The following is a 19362-nucleotide window of genomic DNA, read 5'->3' on the forward strand; positions in this document are numbered from 1 at the left end:
ATAAAATCTTTAAAAAAAAAAAAAAAAAAAGCCCCTAATAAACATTTCCCAAATTATGACACTGCTAGATGAGAATTAAGATCTCCAATTTTGGGGAGGGGGAGAAGTGCGAGAACCCACAAAAACAATCAAACCCTTTTTCTTCCAATCTCTACACTAACAAGTAAGTCCACAGAGGCAGAAAAGAAAAGAAAAATAAGCTCTTATGCTCAGTTGTAAGTACCTACATTATTTGTTTTCCCAACAGCCAGCAATGGGACTACCCATAAAAAGATCTACACTGGGGCACCTAGGTGGCTCAGTAGGTTAAAGCCTCTGCCTTCGGCTCAGGTAATGATCCCAGGGTCCTGGGATCGAGCCCCACATCAGGCTCTCTGCTCAGCGGGGAGCCTGCTTCCCCCCCCCCCTCTCTCTGCCTGCCTCTCTGCCTACTTGTGACACCTCCCCCACCCGTGTCAAATAAATAAAAAATTTTAAAAAATAAAATAAAATAAAAAGATCTACACTAAAAATGCCATAGTGTCCCTATCACTAAACAATGTATAATTTATGCTGGGAAAGTTCTGGAAAAACAGAAGGCAGAATATACTTACCAGCAAACAGTGGGCAAAGTCAGGACCTCCCACCAGGCCAGTGAAATTTCCCAGTTGCTCAGCAAGAGCTAATAGTACCTCATCCTCATCATAAATTGTATCTGGAAATGACAATAACCCAGTACTCATCAACAAGGATAGCTGTCCAGAATGGGATACTCACACAAAAGTAGAAATAGACTCAATATTTAACTAGATAGTCCTGTCACAGTCCTAACAGCATTCTGGACCTGTTCCACAATGAATTAGAAATTGACAATCCCGTATCAATTACCTCCCTTCCCATTAGCTAAATAGTTAATGTTTTAATAATCTGGCCATAAGATATGCCTTGTCTTGCTTCTTTTGTACAGAAAGCATCAGGCTCAGTTTAGTATTTAACAGCATTGGTAACAAATACTAAAAAAGAGTAAGTTTTGAAAGCCACTGGGAAATGGCAATGGCTATGCCTTTCTTTAAACCAGAAAGTCACAAACCTGTAAGGAATGGCAGCAGTTCCGTTCGCGTCCTTTCTACTCCAAGTGCTAGAGCAATTGTTGATAACTTCTTAATACTGTTGAGACGGAGCTTCAAAAATAAATAAATAAATAAATAAATAAATAAAGGTGCAAAGAGTGAAGTAGACAACTGTGATTTAGACCAAAAGATGAAAGTTGCAAACAGGTAGGATAATGACATACAGTAACGAGGAGGAGAGGAGGAAAACCTTCATTTTAGATCTTACTCTATGAGGAACCTTGGGAGCAGTGGGAACACAGCTCCGTTTTAGCCAAAGGAAGCCTTCTTAAGAGCAACAATCAAAGGGCCCATCAGAAGAAGGAAAAAGCATACCACATCCGGGAAGTGAGACAATTTCAACATGAGAACACTCTGGCATCGGTGAAGCTGGTGAAATGGTTGAACACAACCCCCGGCTTTCCAAAGAAAAAAGTTACACCAGAGCTGACACACCGACTCTTCTAGGTTATTAAGCCGCCCCACTCTCTTTGTGCCCAACAAGCCAGGCCGGTTTCCAAGCCGAGAGGAAGGCTCTCACCCACCTGCTGCTCACAGGGCCCCTCCGGCATCTCTGCAGCCCACTCCAGCCTCCGGGGGCCCGCGCCACCCTCCTCCCAGCGCAGGACCCAACGCGCGTTACCTCCCAGCACCACCCGGAAGGGGCGCCCCGGCGGGAAGCCGGTGCTCTCACAACCGCCAGGACCGGGTGGGACGCCTCAGACGCTGGGAGGAGGGGTGCGGCAGAGGCCCCGGGGAAGGTCTGTTCGAGCCAGCGCTGCCCCTCATGGGTCTCTATCCTCCTCCCCATCAAATTTCTGCTCTAAGTCAGCCTCTTCAAGGGCCCCCCAGCCTTCCCCACCGCGGAGCCGGCCTTCCTTCTTCCCCACCACACGCCCAACCAGGCCCACCTCCACGCCCGGCCCGATTTTAGTACCTGCACGTCCTCGTTGCGGAGCTCGTCAATTAAAACCGCAATCGGGTACAGCGAATCGTCTCCATCTCCTCCCGCTGCCCCCGGGCCGGTCCCGGGCCCCGCTGCGCCCGCCATGTTCTTTCTCCTCCGGCTCCTCGCCGACACCGCCCGCCCCGCGCCCAGGCCCCGCCCCGCGCCCAGGCCCCGCCCCGCGCCCAGGCCCCGCCCCGCGCCCAGGCCCCGCCCCGCGCCCAGGCCCCGCCCCGCGCCCAGGCCCCGCCCCGCGCCCAGGCCCCGCCCCGCGCCCAGGCCGTCGGAACTAAGGCCCAAGCTCCCACTCTGCGGAGGCGGGGGTGCAGAGTCTCGGCCAGGGTGATGGAGGTACCCGCCCGGACCCCGTTGCGCGAGGTGTACGTTTAAACTCCAGAAGGGTGGGCTGAGAAAGCGCATGGAGCCCCCGCATCCTTTACGCAGCCAAAAGAAACAGGGGCAGGAATTCACTTTGCTCATGGTGGACTGAAGGGGTCAGGGAACCTACCTGAGTGACGCGAGCTCTGCTCCTAGGACTCGGGCACACCAAAGAGGATGCCCAAGGCCAGAAGGAAAACAGATTTAGCGCCTCCCCTGACTTCATCCTGGCTCTGAGCCACCGGGTCTCCAGCCCTAATTTCCCCCGCTAGCCTCAAGCTTCCACAGAACCCCTCCACCTCTTCCTCTGGCCTGTGAGCCAGAATTGTATCTGGCTCCTGCTCCGTAAGACAAATAACGCGGGCGGTGAGAGAAAATGAACACTGCTGTCCAAACTCCCCAGTCAATATTTTTTCCGCTTTTTCCATGCAAGCTGTTAAAAACATGCTGCTCTCTTGTTTTTGTGTTTCTTTTCAGTTTGGTACTGGAATGGTGCCTTCTGTTGTTTTTTCTTCCTCCCTCTTTTAGGTCTTTAGCATGCTAGAAGTACAACAATCAAGCAAAACTAGGACAAGCTTTAATCCTTCCAAAGTGGGTGGAGTGGCTACTTTGCTTGTACAAGAAAGGCTAAACTGGCCTCCCTAGAACTCCCAGAGTCCTCAAAGGCACCAGGAGAAGGATGTGAGGGTACTGGAGTTTCTTACAAAACTTAAAGTTTTCCTTTACCCTTCTGAGGGCAGCACAGAAACACCCCCTCTTTTTTGTTCATTTTGGACTATAATTTAAGCAGCTTAGAGTGATAAACTACATATGGTTAACATAAGCTCGGAAATGGTAATGGCAGGTCTGATGAATGAAAACATAAAATTATCAATGAACACAATTTGGGAGACTTTTTTTTTTTTTTTTAAACACCGCGTTCCTCAGAGTAAACAAGGTAGATAGAGACTTTGATAGGAGTGATAGTTTGGGAACCAATGGACTTGAACAGTAGCTCTCAAATTAAGTTTGTGGATGTATTCTGTAGGGCTTCCATTTGGTTTTCATTTTGGTTATAATTTTTAGATTTATATAAGCATATCCTGGACTATTTGGCTGACCACTTTATAACCAGTATTGCAGCCCTATTTCAAAACTTAGGTTCGCATGTGTGTTCCACTGTTACTTTTACACCCTTCTAGGATAATGAGAAAAGAACAGAGGTGGATTTAAAATGAAAATGGTGTTTTCATGCCCAAAATGAAAGCCAAATGACACCATGGAAATGTACTGTGGCAGCATTTCCAACAGAGGAGTAGTGAGAAAACAGGTGTTACAGGTCACTTGGTGGCACAGGCACATTTGCCTCAAAAGAAACTGAGTGTTCACGGGCAACACCTGAGTCACAATACATGGGATAATTCCGTCTCCTGTGTATCTGATTTGTAGATCTGTTTTGGGCTTTTAGTGTATAAGAACTATAAAAGAACATTATATTCCTGCTTAAAGTTTTCAAGTTTAAGGAACATTGTAATAAAAATCATTTAAGTTGGGGGCGCCTGGGTGGCTCAGCCGGTTGAGTGTCTGCCTTCTGCTCAGGTCATGATCCCAGGGTCCTGGGATCGAGCCTTGAGTCAGGCTCCCCACTCGTTAGGGGGACTGCTTCTCCCTCTCCTTCCTGCTCATGCTCTCTCTAATTAGCACACTGATTAAACCTGAGCTATTTTGTTTAAAACTCAGATATGCTTTCCTTACCCAAGCACAATGAATTGGATACCTAAGAAATAACTATGATTAAATATGAAATTACAAAGCTGAAAAAAATAGGTGCCAAAAAATTGCCTGGTTTAGAGTCATCAATTCGAGACTTCAATTCCCACCTCTGTCTCTGACTCACTGTGACCTGCCTCTTCCTATGCCTCAATCCCACCTCCCACCCCCTCACCCCCAATAAAACGGAGTTAACCACCTCTGGGTCCCTCTCTAGTTACTGTGATGATGTGAGAACAGAACATGTAGTAAACATGGAGATGCTAATAATTCCTTCAATAAAGAAAGTCATTAAAACAGGCTACAGCAGAAAAGGCTATTTCAAAAACTGGGCCAAACGGAAACTGGAACAAAGTCTAAGTCTTTCGGGGAGTGTGGTCCACAGACTATCTGAATCACCTCAGATGCATGTGAAAAAAATGCATATTCCTGGCTTGCACCCCAAATCCACTGAATCAGAACCCCTGAGAGTAGGGCGGGGCACTTGACTGTGTGCTCTCGTCATTCTAACGCACAAAGATATTCCAAAGTCATGGATTCTAAAACATCTGAAAAAAACTATTTCCATGTCAACAAGCAGCTGTCCAGGAAGAGTCTGAAAAGAGTTTTGGAGGCCGTCTCTTGTCCAGAAAAAGCAAATGACAGCAACAACTGCTTATTGATGAGCAATTCAAGCAATTCTGTCCCTATTGGCTATGGTTTTTACCAGATTAAACTGATCCCTCTTCTGCTCGACTCCTGGAATACAGCTAAGCACAACAAATACAGCCCTGGGGTTCTGAGCTGCAGCCACATCTTCTCTATTCTGCCTCTGGTCTCCTCCCCATGTTCTCCCCTGCCCCACCTTGTACACACACACACACCCGCGAACAGATATATATACACACACATACACACACACACACACACACACACACCCACCCACCCCATGAAACTAAATGACCAGGGAGTGCCAGAAGCAGCAGTTAAGATTTAGCTGGGGTTTAAAGCAACACCTGGGAAACAGCATGACATCTTCAGCACAGAAACACTGGGCTCTGACACCCACATGCAGTTCACGCATCTAGTGAGTCAAGGGAAGACGGGGTCAGACTTGCCCCATTCCTGTCACACGAAGCATCAAGAATTCAGAGAAGCACAAGCAGCTGGGATGAACAGACATCACCTCTTAGGGCTTGTAACAACTCCCAACGTCACAGGAGAGAAGGGTCAGTCCTGAGGAAGTCTGAAGGACATCACAGTCATGCTCTCCAGCCTCCTGCCTCATTGGCTCAGCTCACACCTTCCTCACCATCCACTGGGCTTTACAGAATAAATGCTCATTCAAGCTGATCTGCTTGAGAGCACCCCCCTGGAAGAGAAGGCCGAGTGCAAGACAAAGGCCCAGGTGGTTCTCTCATCTCTCAAGGCAGACCCACAAGTGTCCTCCCATTGAAAAGGCGGTCAAGAAATGGTAGATAATAATGAAGTGGTAGTTGGTCCAGTTCACACACAGGAAACCTGAGGCGCACACAGGCATTTTCCAACTATCTTCATTTAGCAAGATGACCCTGGTAAACGGATTCCCAGGTCTGTACTTAATCCATTGCAAAGCAGTAATTATCACCACTGCATTAATGAAATTTTGAATTTATATTTATACAAAAACTGTCTTAATCCTGTGGAACTCGAGTATTTTCACCTCAAATTTTTAATTGCATTTTTACAGCTGGGAATACTTGACAAAGAAGAAGAGGCTTTGCCTGGAGTCACACAATGAGTCACCATGAATGAAGAAGCTGTGAAACTCCTCATCATGGATTATTATCACTCCTAGTCTCAACCTCTAACTCCACGCCAGTTTATCACTACATATAAAAAAAGGTCTTGGATTTCCAGAGCACAACTTCTCTTGAATTCTGGAGAAGAGCAAATCCAGGAAATGGGACAGCCAGTTCTGATTCAGGGCAATATACAGAGCAGTTAAAATAGGGGTATGTGTAGGCCCAGTTAGTTAAGCATCTGACTCTTGATCTCAGGGTCATGAGTTCCAGCCCCACATTGGGCTCCAGGCTGGGCGTGGAGACTACTTAAAAAAAAAAAAAAAAGCAATTACTAGTCATGTGACTTTGGACAAATAACTTACCCTTTCTGAATCTTGGTTTTTACATCTATAGCATAGAGTGGTACAGTTTACCTCATGTGGTTGTTAAGATTAAATAATATATTTATAGTGCTGTAATTAGTAGCTGACAAGAGTAAGCCCTCAAATATTATCCATTAATAGTTACCTGCTGAGGAAGTAGAAGCAGGAAAGAAAACATTCCCATCTACTGAGTTCTAGCAACAGAGGGCCAGTATGAAAAGATGAAAGGAGTAGACATGACTTAGAGAAGACTTAACTCAAGGTCTTTCAGAAGGTTTTCTCATTGGTGAAAAACTAGGGCAAATCTTTGCTGAGGTCTTTTGGGGTTCTTATGAGAAATAAGATCCATAAAGGGAAGTGCTTTGTAAAGGAAAAGAGCTACACAAATGTTAGAGGTTACTGAGCGGCAAGTGCTCACTGAACTGGTGCCCACAACAAACAAAAGAAGAGAACATCTAGAGACCTGTGTTCAACGTGGGCAGGCCCCCAACTCTGCAAGAACAGCAGCCAGAATGACTGAGTACTTCCTCTAACCTCAAGGGCATATTTAAGCTACAAGCAGACCTGGAGATCAAACAGGCATGGTGACCTTTCTCAAAAGTCTTAGGCGTTTGAGTTCTATTATGGGCTCTGACATTCTTAGGACAGACCCCTGGTTATCCCTGTACACAGCCCAACAAAAACCCTTTGTTACAAAACAAACAAAAACAAACCCCCTTTGTTACAGTGTTAAATGAAAAAGCAAGGTACACAGTGTTACTGAGGTTGTGGGGTTTAACTTAAGCTGAAAATGCTCAGAAATAATAGATCACTCCTAAACAGGTAGTATTCAAATATTTTAAGATTAAAGGAGAGAGAAAGTGCCAGAAGAGTGAACATAGTATCCTACTACTTATTAAAGTAGAATACACTCACATGCACTTGTGTAAGCATAAAAAAGGGGGGGGTGGTTCTAGAACACACATAAGCACACTGGTTGCTTATGGGAAGGTAACAGGGTACCTGGGGAACAGGATGGAAGAGAGATTTTTCCATGTTCAATATATCCACTTGAACTTTTGTTTTTTTTACTATATACTATATTCTAGATTCTACATGAATTTTACCCATTTTTCTGCCTTTTATCTGTTTCAGGATGCAATCTAGGATACCAATATCCAGGGGATTTATGCTTTTTGAATCATGAATCGTGAAAATTCTTATGTATTCAAACAAACCAACCTTTTAGCTCTTGGTTAGTTTCCACACTGTAGACAAGATTCTGCCTCCTCTGGCTGGTCTTCCCCATGGCATCCATAAATATGGATAATAGACCACTCCTGCCAGCTGCTCCCTTCTGCCCTGGACGTCCACAGAGTCCACATTTCCTTCTTTCTTATTTTATAGGCCTCTGTATCACCTGTCTTACACTAGCCCCAGCCAACATAAGTAATGGCTTTCAGCGTGCAGGCACACTGTGCACAGGTTCCAACTAGACAGAGGTTTGATTTAGCAAAACACAGATTACTTAAAATGTTCCTTGTACCCTGAAAGATTTTTCATGTACAGTTCCCTGAAGATGGTTATCTTCTCCCACTGTCTTTCCTGATCTGCCCAGCAAATTAGGAAAAAGGTCAGAGGAATAAGAAAGAACCAATACCAAGGCCCCTAGACATGCCACTCACATCTCAGCAGAAATTCAGCTGGGACTATAATCAGAAACCGGAATTTTCAGTAACTTCTAGGACTTCAGGAAATCAGCTCCCTTTCTGATCTAGCTGTGTGATTAAAATTAGCTGGGCCACACAGCATTCTAAAAAAGCCCCTAAAAAGACTGACTCTGTTATCTGTGTAGTCTTACTTAAACAACCTCCAGCCTATGGTTCCTGGAGGCAGATTAAGAAGGTGGTAAAAAGACTGAAATGACTTTGACTAGGTCATGTTCTTATCTCTGCCTGTCCAATCATTCCAGATACCTCAATATAATATGCAAAAAAGGAGCTCAAAGGACTATGGTCTACAAAAAGGTCTTGAAATAGGTAGTAGGAAGTCATGGTTAAGAGAGAGCCCTGGAGTCAGAATGCCTGGCTGGGTTTGAATCCCGGCTTCCTACCTAGGTGATCTTGGGCAAAATGTGTAATACCTCTTAGCATCCAGTTTAAGAAGAGGATAATAATAGTAATCAAACTCACAAGGTTGGTGTAAGAATTATATGAGAAAAAAAGCAACTCCAAACACTCCCGCAAGCTTAAATGCTTTATAGATGTTAGCTACCATTCATATTATTTCTCTAAAGAGCTAATCTGACAATCCAGAGGGTGTAAGAAAGAAAAAAGTAAAGGATGGGGCGCGTGGGTGGCTCAGTGGGTTAAGCCTCTGCCTTCAGCCCAGGTCATGATCTCAGGGTTCTGGGACTGAGCCCCACATCAGGCTCTCTGCTCAACAGGGAACCTGCTTCCCCTTCTCTCTCTGCCTGCCTCTCTGCCTGCTTGTGATCTCTCGCTCTCTCTCTCTGTCAAATAAATAAAATCTTAAAAAAAAAAAAAAAAGGAAAGGAAGAAAACAAACACACCTAAAACCCCTGAACCCAAACCCCACACTCGCTTTGATAGCACCTATTCTAAAAATGGACCAATACAGAGATTAGCATGGCCTCTCCCAAGAATGACCCATGAATTCGTAAAGCATTCCATAACTTAAAAAAGAAAAGAAAAAAAAAACCAACAATACATTCCCCATAAAGTTCTAAGATTGAGTTCCAAAGCCGGTATCTATCATATTTCACACAGATAAAGAAGGAAATCTCCTATATCAAAGAGCTGAACTTGTCTGGTCCTCAAGGCCTGTCTGTGGATAACCTACACTTTTAAAAGTAAATGTTCTGCAAATGTTTGCTTTTCATCCCATGCCCCTGAACAGGAGGAGCTATCGGAGGTATCCTAAGGCTATTACTTTACAAGGGGCGCAGCCCCTGCTAAGCACTAGTATTTTCCTTTGAGCTACTGTGCTGGGGGTAAAGCGATTCCATCTGATGGAGGGGAGCACCCTGCCCATTCACATATCCTTTGCGTTGCCCTCTGGCAACATCAGTGAGTAGAGGCAAAGTCAAGATTGTGTTTAGGGGGCGCCTGGGTGGCTCAGTAGGTTAAAGCCTCTGCCTTCGAAGAGGGTCATGATCCCTGGGTCCTGGGATCGAGCCCGCACTGGGCTCTCTGCTCAACGGGGAGCCTGCTTCCTCCTCGCTCTCCCTGCCTCTCTGCCTACTTGTAGATCTCTGTCTGTCAAATAAATAAATAAAATCTTTAAAAAAAAAAAAAAGACTGTGTTTAGGACGCCCTTTGCTCATGTTTGGAAACTTGACAACGAGCAAACAGCAGGTAATTGCGACTGAAAGTAGCTGCGGATGCTATCCACCATCAACCAAATAACGTGCCTTTTGTTACCTATGAATACCACTGAAGTCATGTTAAAGAGAACTGAAATTAACTGAAAAGAAATTTTTGCAATTACAACAACATAACAGTGCAATGTAGGGATACAGATTCTAAAGAAATGTAGCTCAGATATTTCCATTTACACTGAAATTTATATACCAAGAATATAGCAAATACTGAAACAAAATCAGCTTCCCTGAAGAAAAGGAGCAGTGAAATTTCCAGTGAGAATGGGCTGCCCTCTGCTGGGCACTTTGGGAAGTCTCCACCAGGGCTGTCGCAACAAGTTTTCAGAAACAGTGATACTTGGAAGTAAAACAAAAACAAAACAAAAAAAAGCCACAAAAAACCATAGCAACAAATTTAAACTTTGGTGTTATTTTTTAGACTATCTCCAGTAATCACAGACTGTGAAAACACAATTATACCGCTTTTGCTACAGAACTCCACAAATATTTTACTGGTAAGAAAAAAAGAGTGAGAATATATTCTCGGAAATGCCCAGGAGGCTGAGAGAGGTTTTGTTAATAGAGGCAAGAGAGAAGCAAGGCCAACGGCTGAATGACACATGGAGTTTTCTTGTTGGTTGAGTGCACACACTTCAGGTCACTTCTCTCAAAATGAGATTAACCTTTGCTCTCATGGCTGTGTGTGCATGGCAGGGGTAGGAGGGTAGCAGCAGCTCCAGAGGGACTCAGCCGCAAACCAGGGGCACAGCAACCAAGGGGAGGTCTTCACTGCATGTGTCCCAGAGTGGGGGGTATATATAAGATCTATGAAGCAGGCTCACCACCCGCCTACACTTGTTTCATTCCGCTCACAAAAGCCACAGGCTCTTACCTGAGCAGACCAAGTAGTGCTGGTCGACAGGGTTTGAACTGGAAGGCCAGACAGCCTTCCTCAAGGTTGGCTCCCCCTGCCCCAACACACTCCTCCTAAGCCATCAATAAAATGGCACTTGAATGGGTCTGAAATTGCCAAAATGGGTCCTTTCTCTTTTCCAGATGTGTTGCCACTCACATGTGCTGAAAGGATCAGAGGGAAGAGAACTACAGGAAATCATTAACATCCATTAGTGTCCATCAGTACCATATTAGTTAATTGTTTCCCAGAAAGCAGGGCCCAGAGAGAATGGGTAATAAGGGCAGGTAAGGTTTGAGAGGCAGTTAAAAAAAAAAAAAAGAAAGTGGGGTTGGGAGGATGGCCAGAGGTGTGGACGGAAGCCTGCATGCATAGCCGGGGACTGTAACTAGAAAAGAACACTGAACATTTTGCCTACTCAATTACCTTGGATCTCTGGAGTGACCATTTGCCTTCCAATCTGCAACGGCAATAGCAATGGATAGAAAATCACATAAAAAGTCTGTTGTTGTTTTTAGTGATGCCAGGGCCCATCTGCGACCACTAATCCAGAATTCCTTGGGGGACCCAAGCAGACAGCGGCAGTTTTGTAAAAGGTCTCCGGGCAAGTCTGCCACGCAGCTCTGCCTGGGGATCACCGCTGTACCGTCACGTCCTCTCCAGCACTGAGGATGACACCGCCGAGGCAGCGAGCAAGCAGCCCCAAGAGCACACTCTCCTCACTCGGCAAGCTGAGGTTCAAGACTTAAAACAGTAACTACAGGACAACGGCAGCCATTGCCAAACACCAGTTCTGCAGGTCAGTGAAGGTCCAAGAGAACCCTCGTATGGTGGGTAACGGCTGGAACCTGTGTTGTAAGTCTGTGAAAAACCCTGGGCAGAATACAGTTTAATTCACACACTGGAACCATTGAGAGTCAGCAGTTCACACTTTCATCTCCAGGCATATTGTCACACAACAAGCAGCCCAGAAACCAGGAGAAAAAAAAAGAAAAAGAAAACAGGAACAAAGAGAAAACACTTCTACACTTAAGTATTTTATGAAGACACCTAAGGGTCATTTAAAGCCATTTTTTTAATGCACCTACACAGGTAGCATTATTTAATCCAATTTTTAATTTCATCATGAGCTATTTACGTGAAGAAGATACAACAGGAATCCCCAGTCTGTGTTGCTACAATTCTGTAACTTCATACCCCATCTCAATTTGCCTTGTTTTGTTTATCAAATCCATGACTTATGATTTGTTTCCATGTCAGGTCTATGTTAGTATATGTGCTGCCAAAGCGAGCACTCAGGTCTATGTTAAACTCCACAGCTGACGAGAGCCAAAACAGCCTTCAGTTTAAAAAAAAAAAAATCACCTGCTAGCTTGGTATTATTGAATTTGAACGGATCCCTTACAAAGTCACCCTGCAGGTAGACTTCCCTTTCCTAGCACGCCTGATAGGAATGGAGCACTCCTTCACACCTGGAGGGGAAGCCATCTGGCCCAAACTCATTTAGAAGGTCTCCTGAGCTAAGTCTGACAGTCCAAAATCAAATAACAATAGAAATATTCAATAAAGGTACCAAATCTCTTTTTAGAGGGAATCTGGGGAATCTGCCTTAGTGTGAAAGTCTGTGTGTGCTCCAGAAGAATTCCTAAAACACACACAGTATAGAGCCACATTCACACCTTTCAAACTGCCCTTGGAATACCAGAGGACTTACAACTTATAGCTATGTTTTCCCTGGTCTAAAAATCTGCCAAAGTGAAAGCAAAGCTGTGTATTAGTTGCAGGGTTTCTTTCTACATTTTTTCCTCCTTTGTCAACAAACATGTACACTACCAAAATGTTCAGGGAACTGCATTGAGCTCTAGGAATACACACAAGTGTGACATGGGCTTTGCCACAGATGTGCCAGCAATGTTCCTGAGGGACAGGTTTACAAGCATTCTGTGTCAAGGTCCCCTGCTGTTAGCAAAGACATTAGGTGCTTGTGAGGGTTCAGGAAAGGAAGTAATCCTGTGGTCTAGAACAGCTTCACAGACAAGAGACAGACTCAAGCTGGCCTTTAAGGTCCAAGTAACAGAAGAGAAGGATGACATTCTAGACAGAGAAAAATCAAGTAAGGCTGTGGACTTCTCCCTCCTGGAATTATATTAATAAAGCACCCTTCTCTGAACTGACTTGACAGAAATAAAACAAACCAAGTTTTGTGGGCATTTTGGGTCCTACAGAAAGAAGACTGGTAATCAATAGTATAAAACCAGATAACTACTAAGAGTTACTGGTCATAGGAACAAGGTATGGGAATGATATTAGCAATTCATTCACAAAAAAAAACTTTTATTGCTCCTGACAACCCCCAAAGGGGGAAATTACCTACTAAATATTACCAGATTCACGCTTCTGTGAATGTGAAGACTGTCAGAGTCCAGAGATTTTCCATCCAAAAGCCTAGGGTGGACCCAGAAAGTATCACTTTTTAGGCACAACACTGACCCGCTGAATAATCTTCCCAATGCTCCCAATGCTTGGCTTTTCCACTAGTACAATAACACTAACCCTCACGGGCTTTCATAAACAGAGGCTTCTTCCTAGAGTTTTCTGACAGAGAGAGATCACAAGTAGACAGAGAGGCAGGCGCAGAGAGAGAGAGAGAGAGAGGGAAGCAGGCTCCCTGCTGAGCAGAGAGCCCGATGCGGGACTCGATCCCAGGACCCCGAGATCATGACCTGAGCCGAAGGCAGCGGCTCAACCCACTGAGCCACCCAGGTGCCCCTAGAGTTTTCTGAATAAACATCCCAGGCTATTTGGCCCGGCGGGGGTGGGGGGCAGGTCTATATGCTGAAGGGTCACAGTGGTGGAGATGGAAAGAGCTGAGTTTTAATCTCCACCAAAGATTTCAAACCTAGATGCAAAAGAGAAAATATCACCCTAAGAACAAGAAAATCAAATTGCCAAGATTTATTTAACTTCTTTTCTTTTACAGAAAATACAGGTATGTAATATAAACACTGACAAGTGAGATAAAGGACAGGGATCAGGAAGACAAATGAATTGGACAAGACTCTTGCTTCAACACTGCTCTGCTTCCTGATTTCATGTGCAGCATGAATTACATGTCACATATAGCGGAAAAATTAAAGGTGACATTCACCTAGATTTACCAAAACAGCAGAGGGCCTCTGAAATCCAACAATGCCACACAGAAGTCTGATCTGTTGCCAAAGGACAAAGCTAAGCCCACATTCATCTATCCATTTACTCAAGGCATTTCATGTAGTAACTTAAGAATTTACATGTGCGCTTTAATAGGCTATGGAGGCAAGCATGAAATTGTGCCTCTTTGCCCTCTTCAGAGAAAATAATTAAAACAGAGCTGCCAGACACGTAGATGACAGCATAATCACAGTGAATTATCTCAGTAAATCCCATGAAACGCAACACAAGAAAGGACAGCGACTGGTGCTTTGCCCCAACAGTCACTCCAGATCTAATGCCATAAAATCACATGCGGTTTTTAAGGCTCTTCCCCAGAACTTTAAACCAGGAAAAATGACCCAAACAAATGGTTGAGATCAAGAGCCATTTGATTTACAAAATTCTGTTTCTAAACTTGATTTCAATGATAAAAGATTATGGGTTCCCATTTTCAATGATTATCCCAAGAGATTAAAGTGACTGATCAATCTTTCATCGCAGTGTATTGGGTGATAGGCACACTTTGATGCCAGATGCCTAATACAGCATCTAGTTCACTCATGGGGCTCAGTTTCCTAAGATCTGGGGTTCAGATAAGGCTACTTAAGATCTAAAGATCAGGGGGACGCCTGGCTGACTCAGTCACGTGACTCTTGATCGCAGGGTTGTGAGTTTGAGTCCCACACAGAGATTACTAAGAAATAAATAAACTTTAGAGATCAGCAAGCCCTGCAACTGCCAAGTACACCCACTCCCTCGCTCAGATCCCATAATCAAAGTTCTCAGAAGTAATCTGCGGTCCTTCGTTTTTCAATACTCAACAACCTGGGGAGAAACGAGTGCCCCAGAGAGGCACGGTGAGCAGAGTTTTGGTAGCTCATGCTGAACACAGATTCTCCAGAAGAGAAAGGCTTGTGTGACTAGGTGTTTCAAAACTCTTTCCCAGGCAAATCTGGCCTCCTTGGGGTTGTTGAGATTGAGATCTTTGTTTAGTGTGGTTATATAACATCATATAAGAAATACTAATTTTTACAACAAAAAACATTCACCTTTACATCCCTTACCCACAGCATTTGGCATAGTGTTCCATCTATTGTGCTCACTAAAGATGGACCTAGAACAGAGGAAACCGAAACCTGGTCTTAAAAGGGGTAGGAACGGATATTCCCAAGGAATCCCTGGATCAACTGTGATCTTTTTTGTGCTCTATTACAGTAAGTTCTTACTCAGAAGGCTTTTTTTTTTTTTTTTAAACATGCAAGATGATAACATAGACCAGCACTGTATCACTCAGATCAGGAAAACAGCTACTCACCCTGGACCTCCATGATGGGGCTCATTTACTTCTTCATAAAGTAGAGGGCTTTAGCCCTTGTGAATGACAGTATGCTGTTCTGCAGGTAGGACAAGATTTTTCACCAAAAATTCCCTACCCTGGAGTCAGACTACAGATGCCAGTATTTGGCTCAGAAAGCATGGACCAAATACTAGGCTAAATGCCAGAAAACTTTAAAGCAGCAAGTGGGACCCTGGCTTATCTTCACTCTCCAGTTACTGTTCTAAGCTGTCTACACAGAATTCCTCTCCAATGCTTCAAACCCAGAAATTCCATTAGAGGGATACCAAGGAGGAGACTTGTTGTGTGGGAACTGGCCATTTCCTCCCCTATGACTTCTCTTCTCCTCTCTTGGGATCAGTTCCTGTTGGAAAGCCCTTCTCCCTGAAAAATGAAAGATGAAGCCTCTGGAAAATAGCTTTATCCTATATGCAGATACTAGACACAATTACCTTGAGGAAATAAGGCACCTAGAATAGGACCCCAGATGGCCTATGTGGGAATCCAACTGATAGATCCTGTGGGGGCTGCCAAGGAACAGGGCTTCCAAACACGGGCACTACTTTCCTGCCACAGGCTGGGCTGCACGGTGGGGTGCTGCTGTGACGGACTGACGGGCACAGTGGAGGTTCTGAAGAACTCAAAGAAATACAGGTTAACGTCTTCCTTAAAATAGAAAGTTACATTATCTATTGGGTCTCTGGCCAACACCATCATTCTTCCAAGTGAGGTCTTCAGAGTCGAGAGAGGAAGTAGGAAGAGCACTAGGGGAGCAGTTAGGGGACCGAGGTTCCAGTCCTAGCTTTGTTACTGACTGGTCATGTGATCTTGGGCATGCCACTTGACCCTCCCCGTGCCCCCACCTCGAAGTCATTATCTGTAAAATGGGGATAAAACCACTTGCCTTGTCTGCCTCACACCATGATTATGAGGACCAAATGAGATCATCTGGAAGTGCTTTGTAAACTGTGGAGTACTGTGTGTCTAGTCACAGTATATAATCATTACATTTTAATCACATCTTTATCATTGACTATTTGACTAAAAGTGCCCCATGCAGAATGTGCTTTGCAATAGAATCAAAAATCAGTGCTACAAATACACACTGGCCTTTTCCACTAGGGTTGTGAAAAAAAAGGGAAAGTCTTAATTTCCTCAGAAATGGCCTCAGAATACATTACTTAAAAATGTGAGGCCATCCAAACCTACCAAGTGATAGAATTAATTTTCTCCAAAAATGTCCTGTACAATTATGGCCTGGTCTGTGGATACCTTTCTACAGAGAAGTCTTGAATTCAAGAAACGGCATGCTAAAACTTAAAGAAAACATAGTTACAGTTTGTTGTAAAGGAAATAAAATGAAAATAAGAGGCATCCTATATAACGAAATTAGGTTACAGTTCCTCAAATGGTTGCCTTTTTTCCTGAGGTATCTCCAGGACGGGGTCCTAGTCCTGTGAAGTGCTTAAGAGAAGCTTAGTCTTGCACGAGATGAGAAGGACATGTAGGTTGGCAATTAGGCTGTGCTCGTTTTCAGCACTAGGATTTGAACAAGGAATGCTAGGAGCTGCCAAACAGCTTTGGTGGAGAAAGCCCATACAGCCCAAAAGAGGCTTGCTAGTTCTCAGATGCCAGGCCAGAGTATGGAGAAGAGTTTAACACGGCCATCCAGTTCTGGGATTTTCAATTCTTCCTGTAAAGTGGTTCTGCTCTTCTCCGGTCTAGTAAACAATTGAACAGAAGAAAAACAGTAAGATGTAGAGCAACATTATCTACCAGACTGTAGGGCCTTTTTCTGCCCAGCTGCAAAAAGTTTACATGCAGAACAGAGACACAGGCAAGACGTGAATGTGAATGACTCTGATCAGCCCAAAGCACCCAGATTCCAGCATCCGTGTGAGACTGCCTTTATTACAAATGTTATAAATGATGACTTGGAGGGAGTCCCATCAGTGCAATCACTAGTTAAGAGGAGGGTCATCCTTTGGGGCCATAGGCGTGTTGCTAACCTCCACTTTTCTTCCTGATTTGCTTTGTTTTCCGGGGTTTGAGGATGGTATAGTTTGCATATGCTGTATACTGATCTGACAGGAAGGGGACATAGAATGCCCGCAGCAACCTCGAAGATCTGAAAAACAAGAAAGCAAAAAGAAAAAGACAAGACAGAATTTCATCACTTGAGAGAATTTACCAGCAGTGTTGAAAATGGTGAATGGAAGTTACCTAAGTGCAGCAGTGATCATATTCTATGTATGTAGCACAGAAAAATCTGTCATTTAACTCTAGATCATGAAAACAGATTTAATCAAGACCAAGTACCTTGTTTGTCTCCAACACCAAAAAGATGGTGTCCCTAATAAGCTACAGGGTTTCCTGCAGAATAGCTCTAGGCCTTCATTTTGCATAGAATAACGCCATAGAAAAGTTCCAGGTCAATCAAAGGACTGCTATTACTAGAATAAGTTCTTAATACCCAAGCGGTTTCTGTATCTAAGAGACTGTAGAGATGCCAAGTGCTCCAGTGATCCTGATTCCAGTTCTAAGTTTCCTAGGAGAGGCAAAGAAAGCCATGTCCTGGGCTTCCTGTGCAGCGTTCCAGCAATGCCTAAATCAGAGGGAGAGAGTATACACACAAGCTCATGTCTCTGGCAGGTGATAATATACGCACTTGTTACCAAAATACACAAACAGTGGAAAACTCCTGAATTTCTCAGGAGTCTCTGAAGAATGTGGAAAAATGCCTCCCGTGTACTGAACACTCGGTATTGGACAAGCACTGGAAAAAGTACTCACACTTTTTTTTTTTTTTTAAGTACTCACACTTTTAAAAACCCTATTTAATTCACCCAATAACCCCATCAGGAAAGTGCTGTTATTATCCCTACTTCTTTATACATGGGCACCTGAGGCTGCCGCAGATGAAGTAACTTGCTCAGGGTCACACAGTGAACCATAGAGCCCTCATTCAAACCCAGATTTGATTCCAGATTCTGCACTCGGTAACCTGCGCTCTTGATCTGCACCACGGTTTATCCTGCATCCCAGACACAGGCTAACCGAATTCATCACTTTCTAGAAAATGTGGCAGCGAGAGTCTGGAATTCTATATGAAGTCTTACTTCTTGACTCTGCTTTCTGAGTCTGAAAATCAAAAGTTGGCCCAGTTACTGCCACCCTAAATGAGGGAGCTGAAGAGTGTTCTGCTTGCTGCCAGTCCTCTTCCAGACTCTAAACTTGTAAATGTCATGTCAATGTGGCATTTGTCCTGGCAGCCTCCCTCTGGCTTTGGCAGGCTCCCACAGTGCCTGCACACAATGATATCGTGCTTGGCATACACACCTCTTCGATTCTCCCCAAATGGGACGCTGGCAGTGCGCTGTGCTCAACAGAGATGCACTTTACTTCAACAGCTAACAGCTCAAGGGCTTTGATAGAAAAGAGGCTTAGGAGAGACTCCCGAGATAAAGCAGGCCTGCTAACAAAATGAGCAGGAGAAGGAAGCACCCACCTCCGTCAAAGAGAAGTTAGTTTATCCTTTCTGTCCATGCTGCACAGAGAAGGGGTAGGTCAGAACAGAGAATGGTAAGCCACAGGAAACTCCTGCAAGCTTCAGTGTAGTAAAGAGAGGCTGAGACTAAGTCAGTGTCATTTCCATTCCAGTGGACTCTGCAGTCAAAGCCTCGTTAACAAGGTCAGTTCAGCCCTTCAGGCGGCTCCAGCAGAACATCAGGTCTGCTGGGTCCAATTTGAGTGTTTCATTTCTTTTTTTAACAATTCCTTACTATTTGGGAAGACTTATTTCATTATGTTATTTGCTTTAGAATCTTAAGAACAAAGAGAAATTCTCCTTATTTTTAAAAATAGAATAAAACTCATTCTATCCTGTAATTACCATATGGATCTACTGCCACCTTTTATAAATTGAAGCTGCATTATGGGATCTTAGTGGTTTTATTTATTTTTTTCCTGTATCTCAGATTAATTACAACTATGTTTTTTTAAGAAAACTAAGACAAAGGAAAATGATGAAATCACCAAAAAGATGATATAAAAGTAATCACTATTGCATTATATCCTGCAATTTTTAATTGCATTGCTCAAATTATTGTATCATCTTCCAATAAGGTATAAAAGATCTGAGACGCTATCTTTGCAGTCAGCTTTTAACTTTCATTGAGCACGACTGAGAATGCAGGATCTTTAAATTTTCTGTCCATAATGACAATGAGAAGAAAATGGACAGAGGGAGACATTTCACAATTAGATCAGAAATG

The 19362-nt window shown here is 44.0% G+C and overlaps 2 protein-coding genes and 1 pseudogene across 5 annotated transcripts in view; 1 reads left to right on the plus strand and 2 right to left on the minus strand.

The window, feature by feature from the left end:
- The window catches only part of PPP2R1B (protein phosphatase 2 scaffold subunit Abeta), a 34235-nt gene extending 32078 nt beyond the window's left edge, over positions 1 to 2157 (minus strand). For all 3 annotated transcript variants that reach the window (XM_044257793.1, XM_044257794.1, XM_044257792.1), the window contains exons 1-3: positions 2026 to 2157; positions 1070 to 1160; positions 594 to 694 (exon numbers count right to left, since the gene is read on the minus strand). In XM_044257793.1, coding sequence (XP_044113728.1) covers positions 594 to 694; positions 1070 to 1160; positions 2026 to 2139 — 306 coding nt within the window. In that variant the 5' untranslated portion in view covers positions 2140 to 2157. The remainder of the gene's footprint in view (positions 1 to 593; positions 695 to 1069; positions 1161 to 2025) is intronic.
- A 6708-nt stretch (positions 2158 to 8865) lies between these two features.
- Positions 8866 to 8964, plus strand: LOC122914844 (annotated as a pseudogene).
- A 4536-nt stretch (positions 8965 to 13500) lies between these two features.
- Positions 13501 to 19362, minus strand: part of ALG9 (ALG9 alpha-1,2-mannosyltransferase) — a 97454-nt gene continuing 91592 nt past the window's right edge. For both annotated transcript variants that reach the window (XM_044257799.1, XM_044257800.1), the window contains exons 15-16: positions 17098 to 17216; positions 13501 to 16809 (exon numbers count right to left, since the gene is read on the minus strand). In XM_044257799.1, the coding sequence (XP_044113734.1) occupies positions 16772 to 16809; positions 17098 to 17216 (157 nt within the window). In that variant the 3' untranslated portion in view covers positions 13501 to 16771. The remainder of the gene's footprint in view (positions 16810 to 17097; positions 17217 to 19362) is intronic.

Source organism: Neovison vison, chromosome 7 (assembly GCF_020171115.1).
Source record: "Neovison vison isolate M4711 chromosome 7, ASM_NN_V1, whole genome shotgun sequence".
NCBI classification, from domain to species: Eukaryota; Metazoa; Chordata; class Mammalia; order Carnivora; family Mustelidae; genus Neogale; species Neogale vison.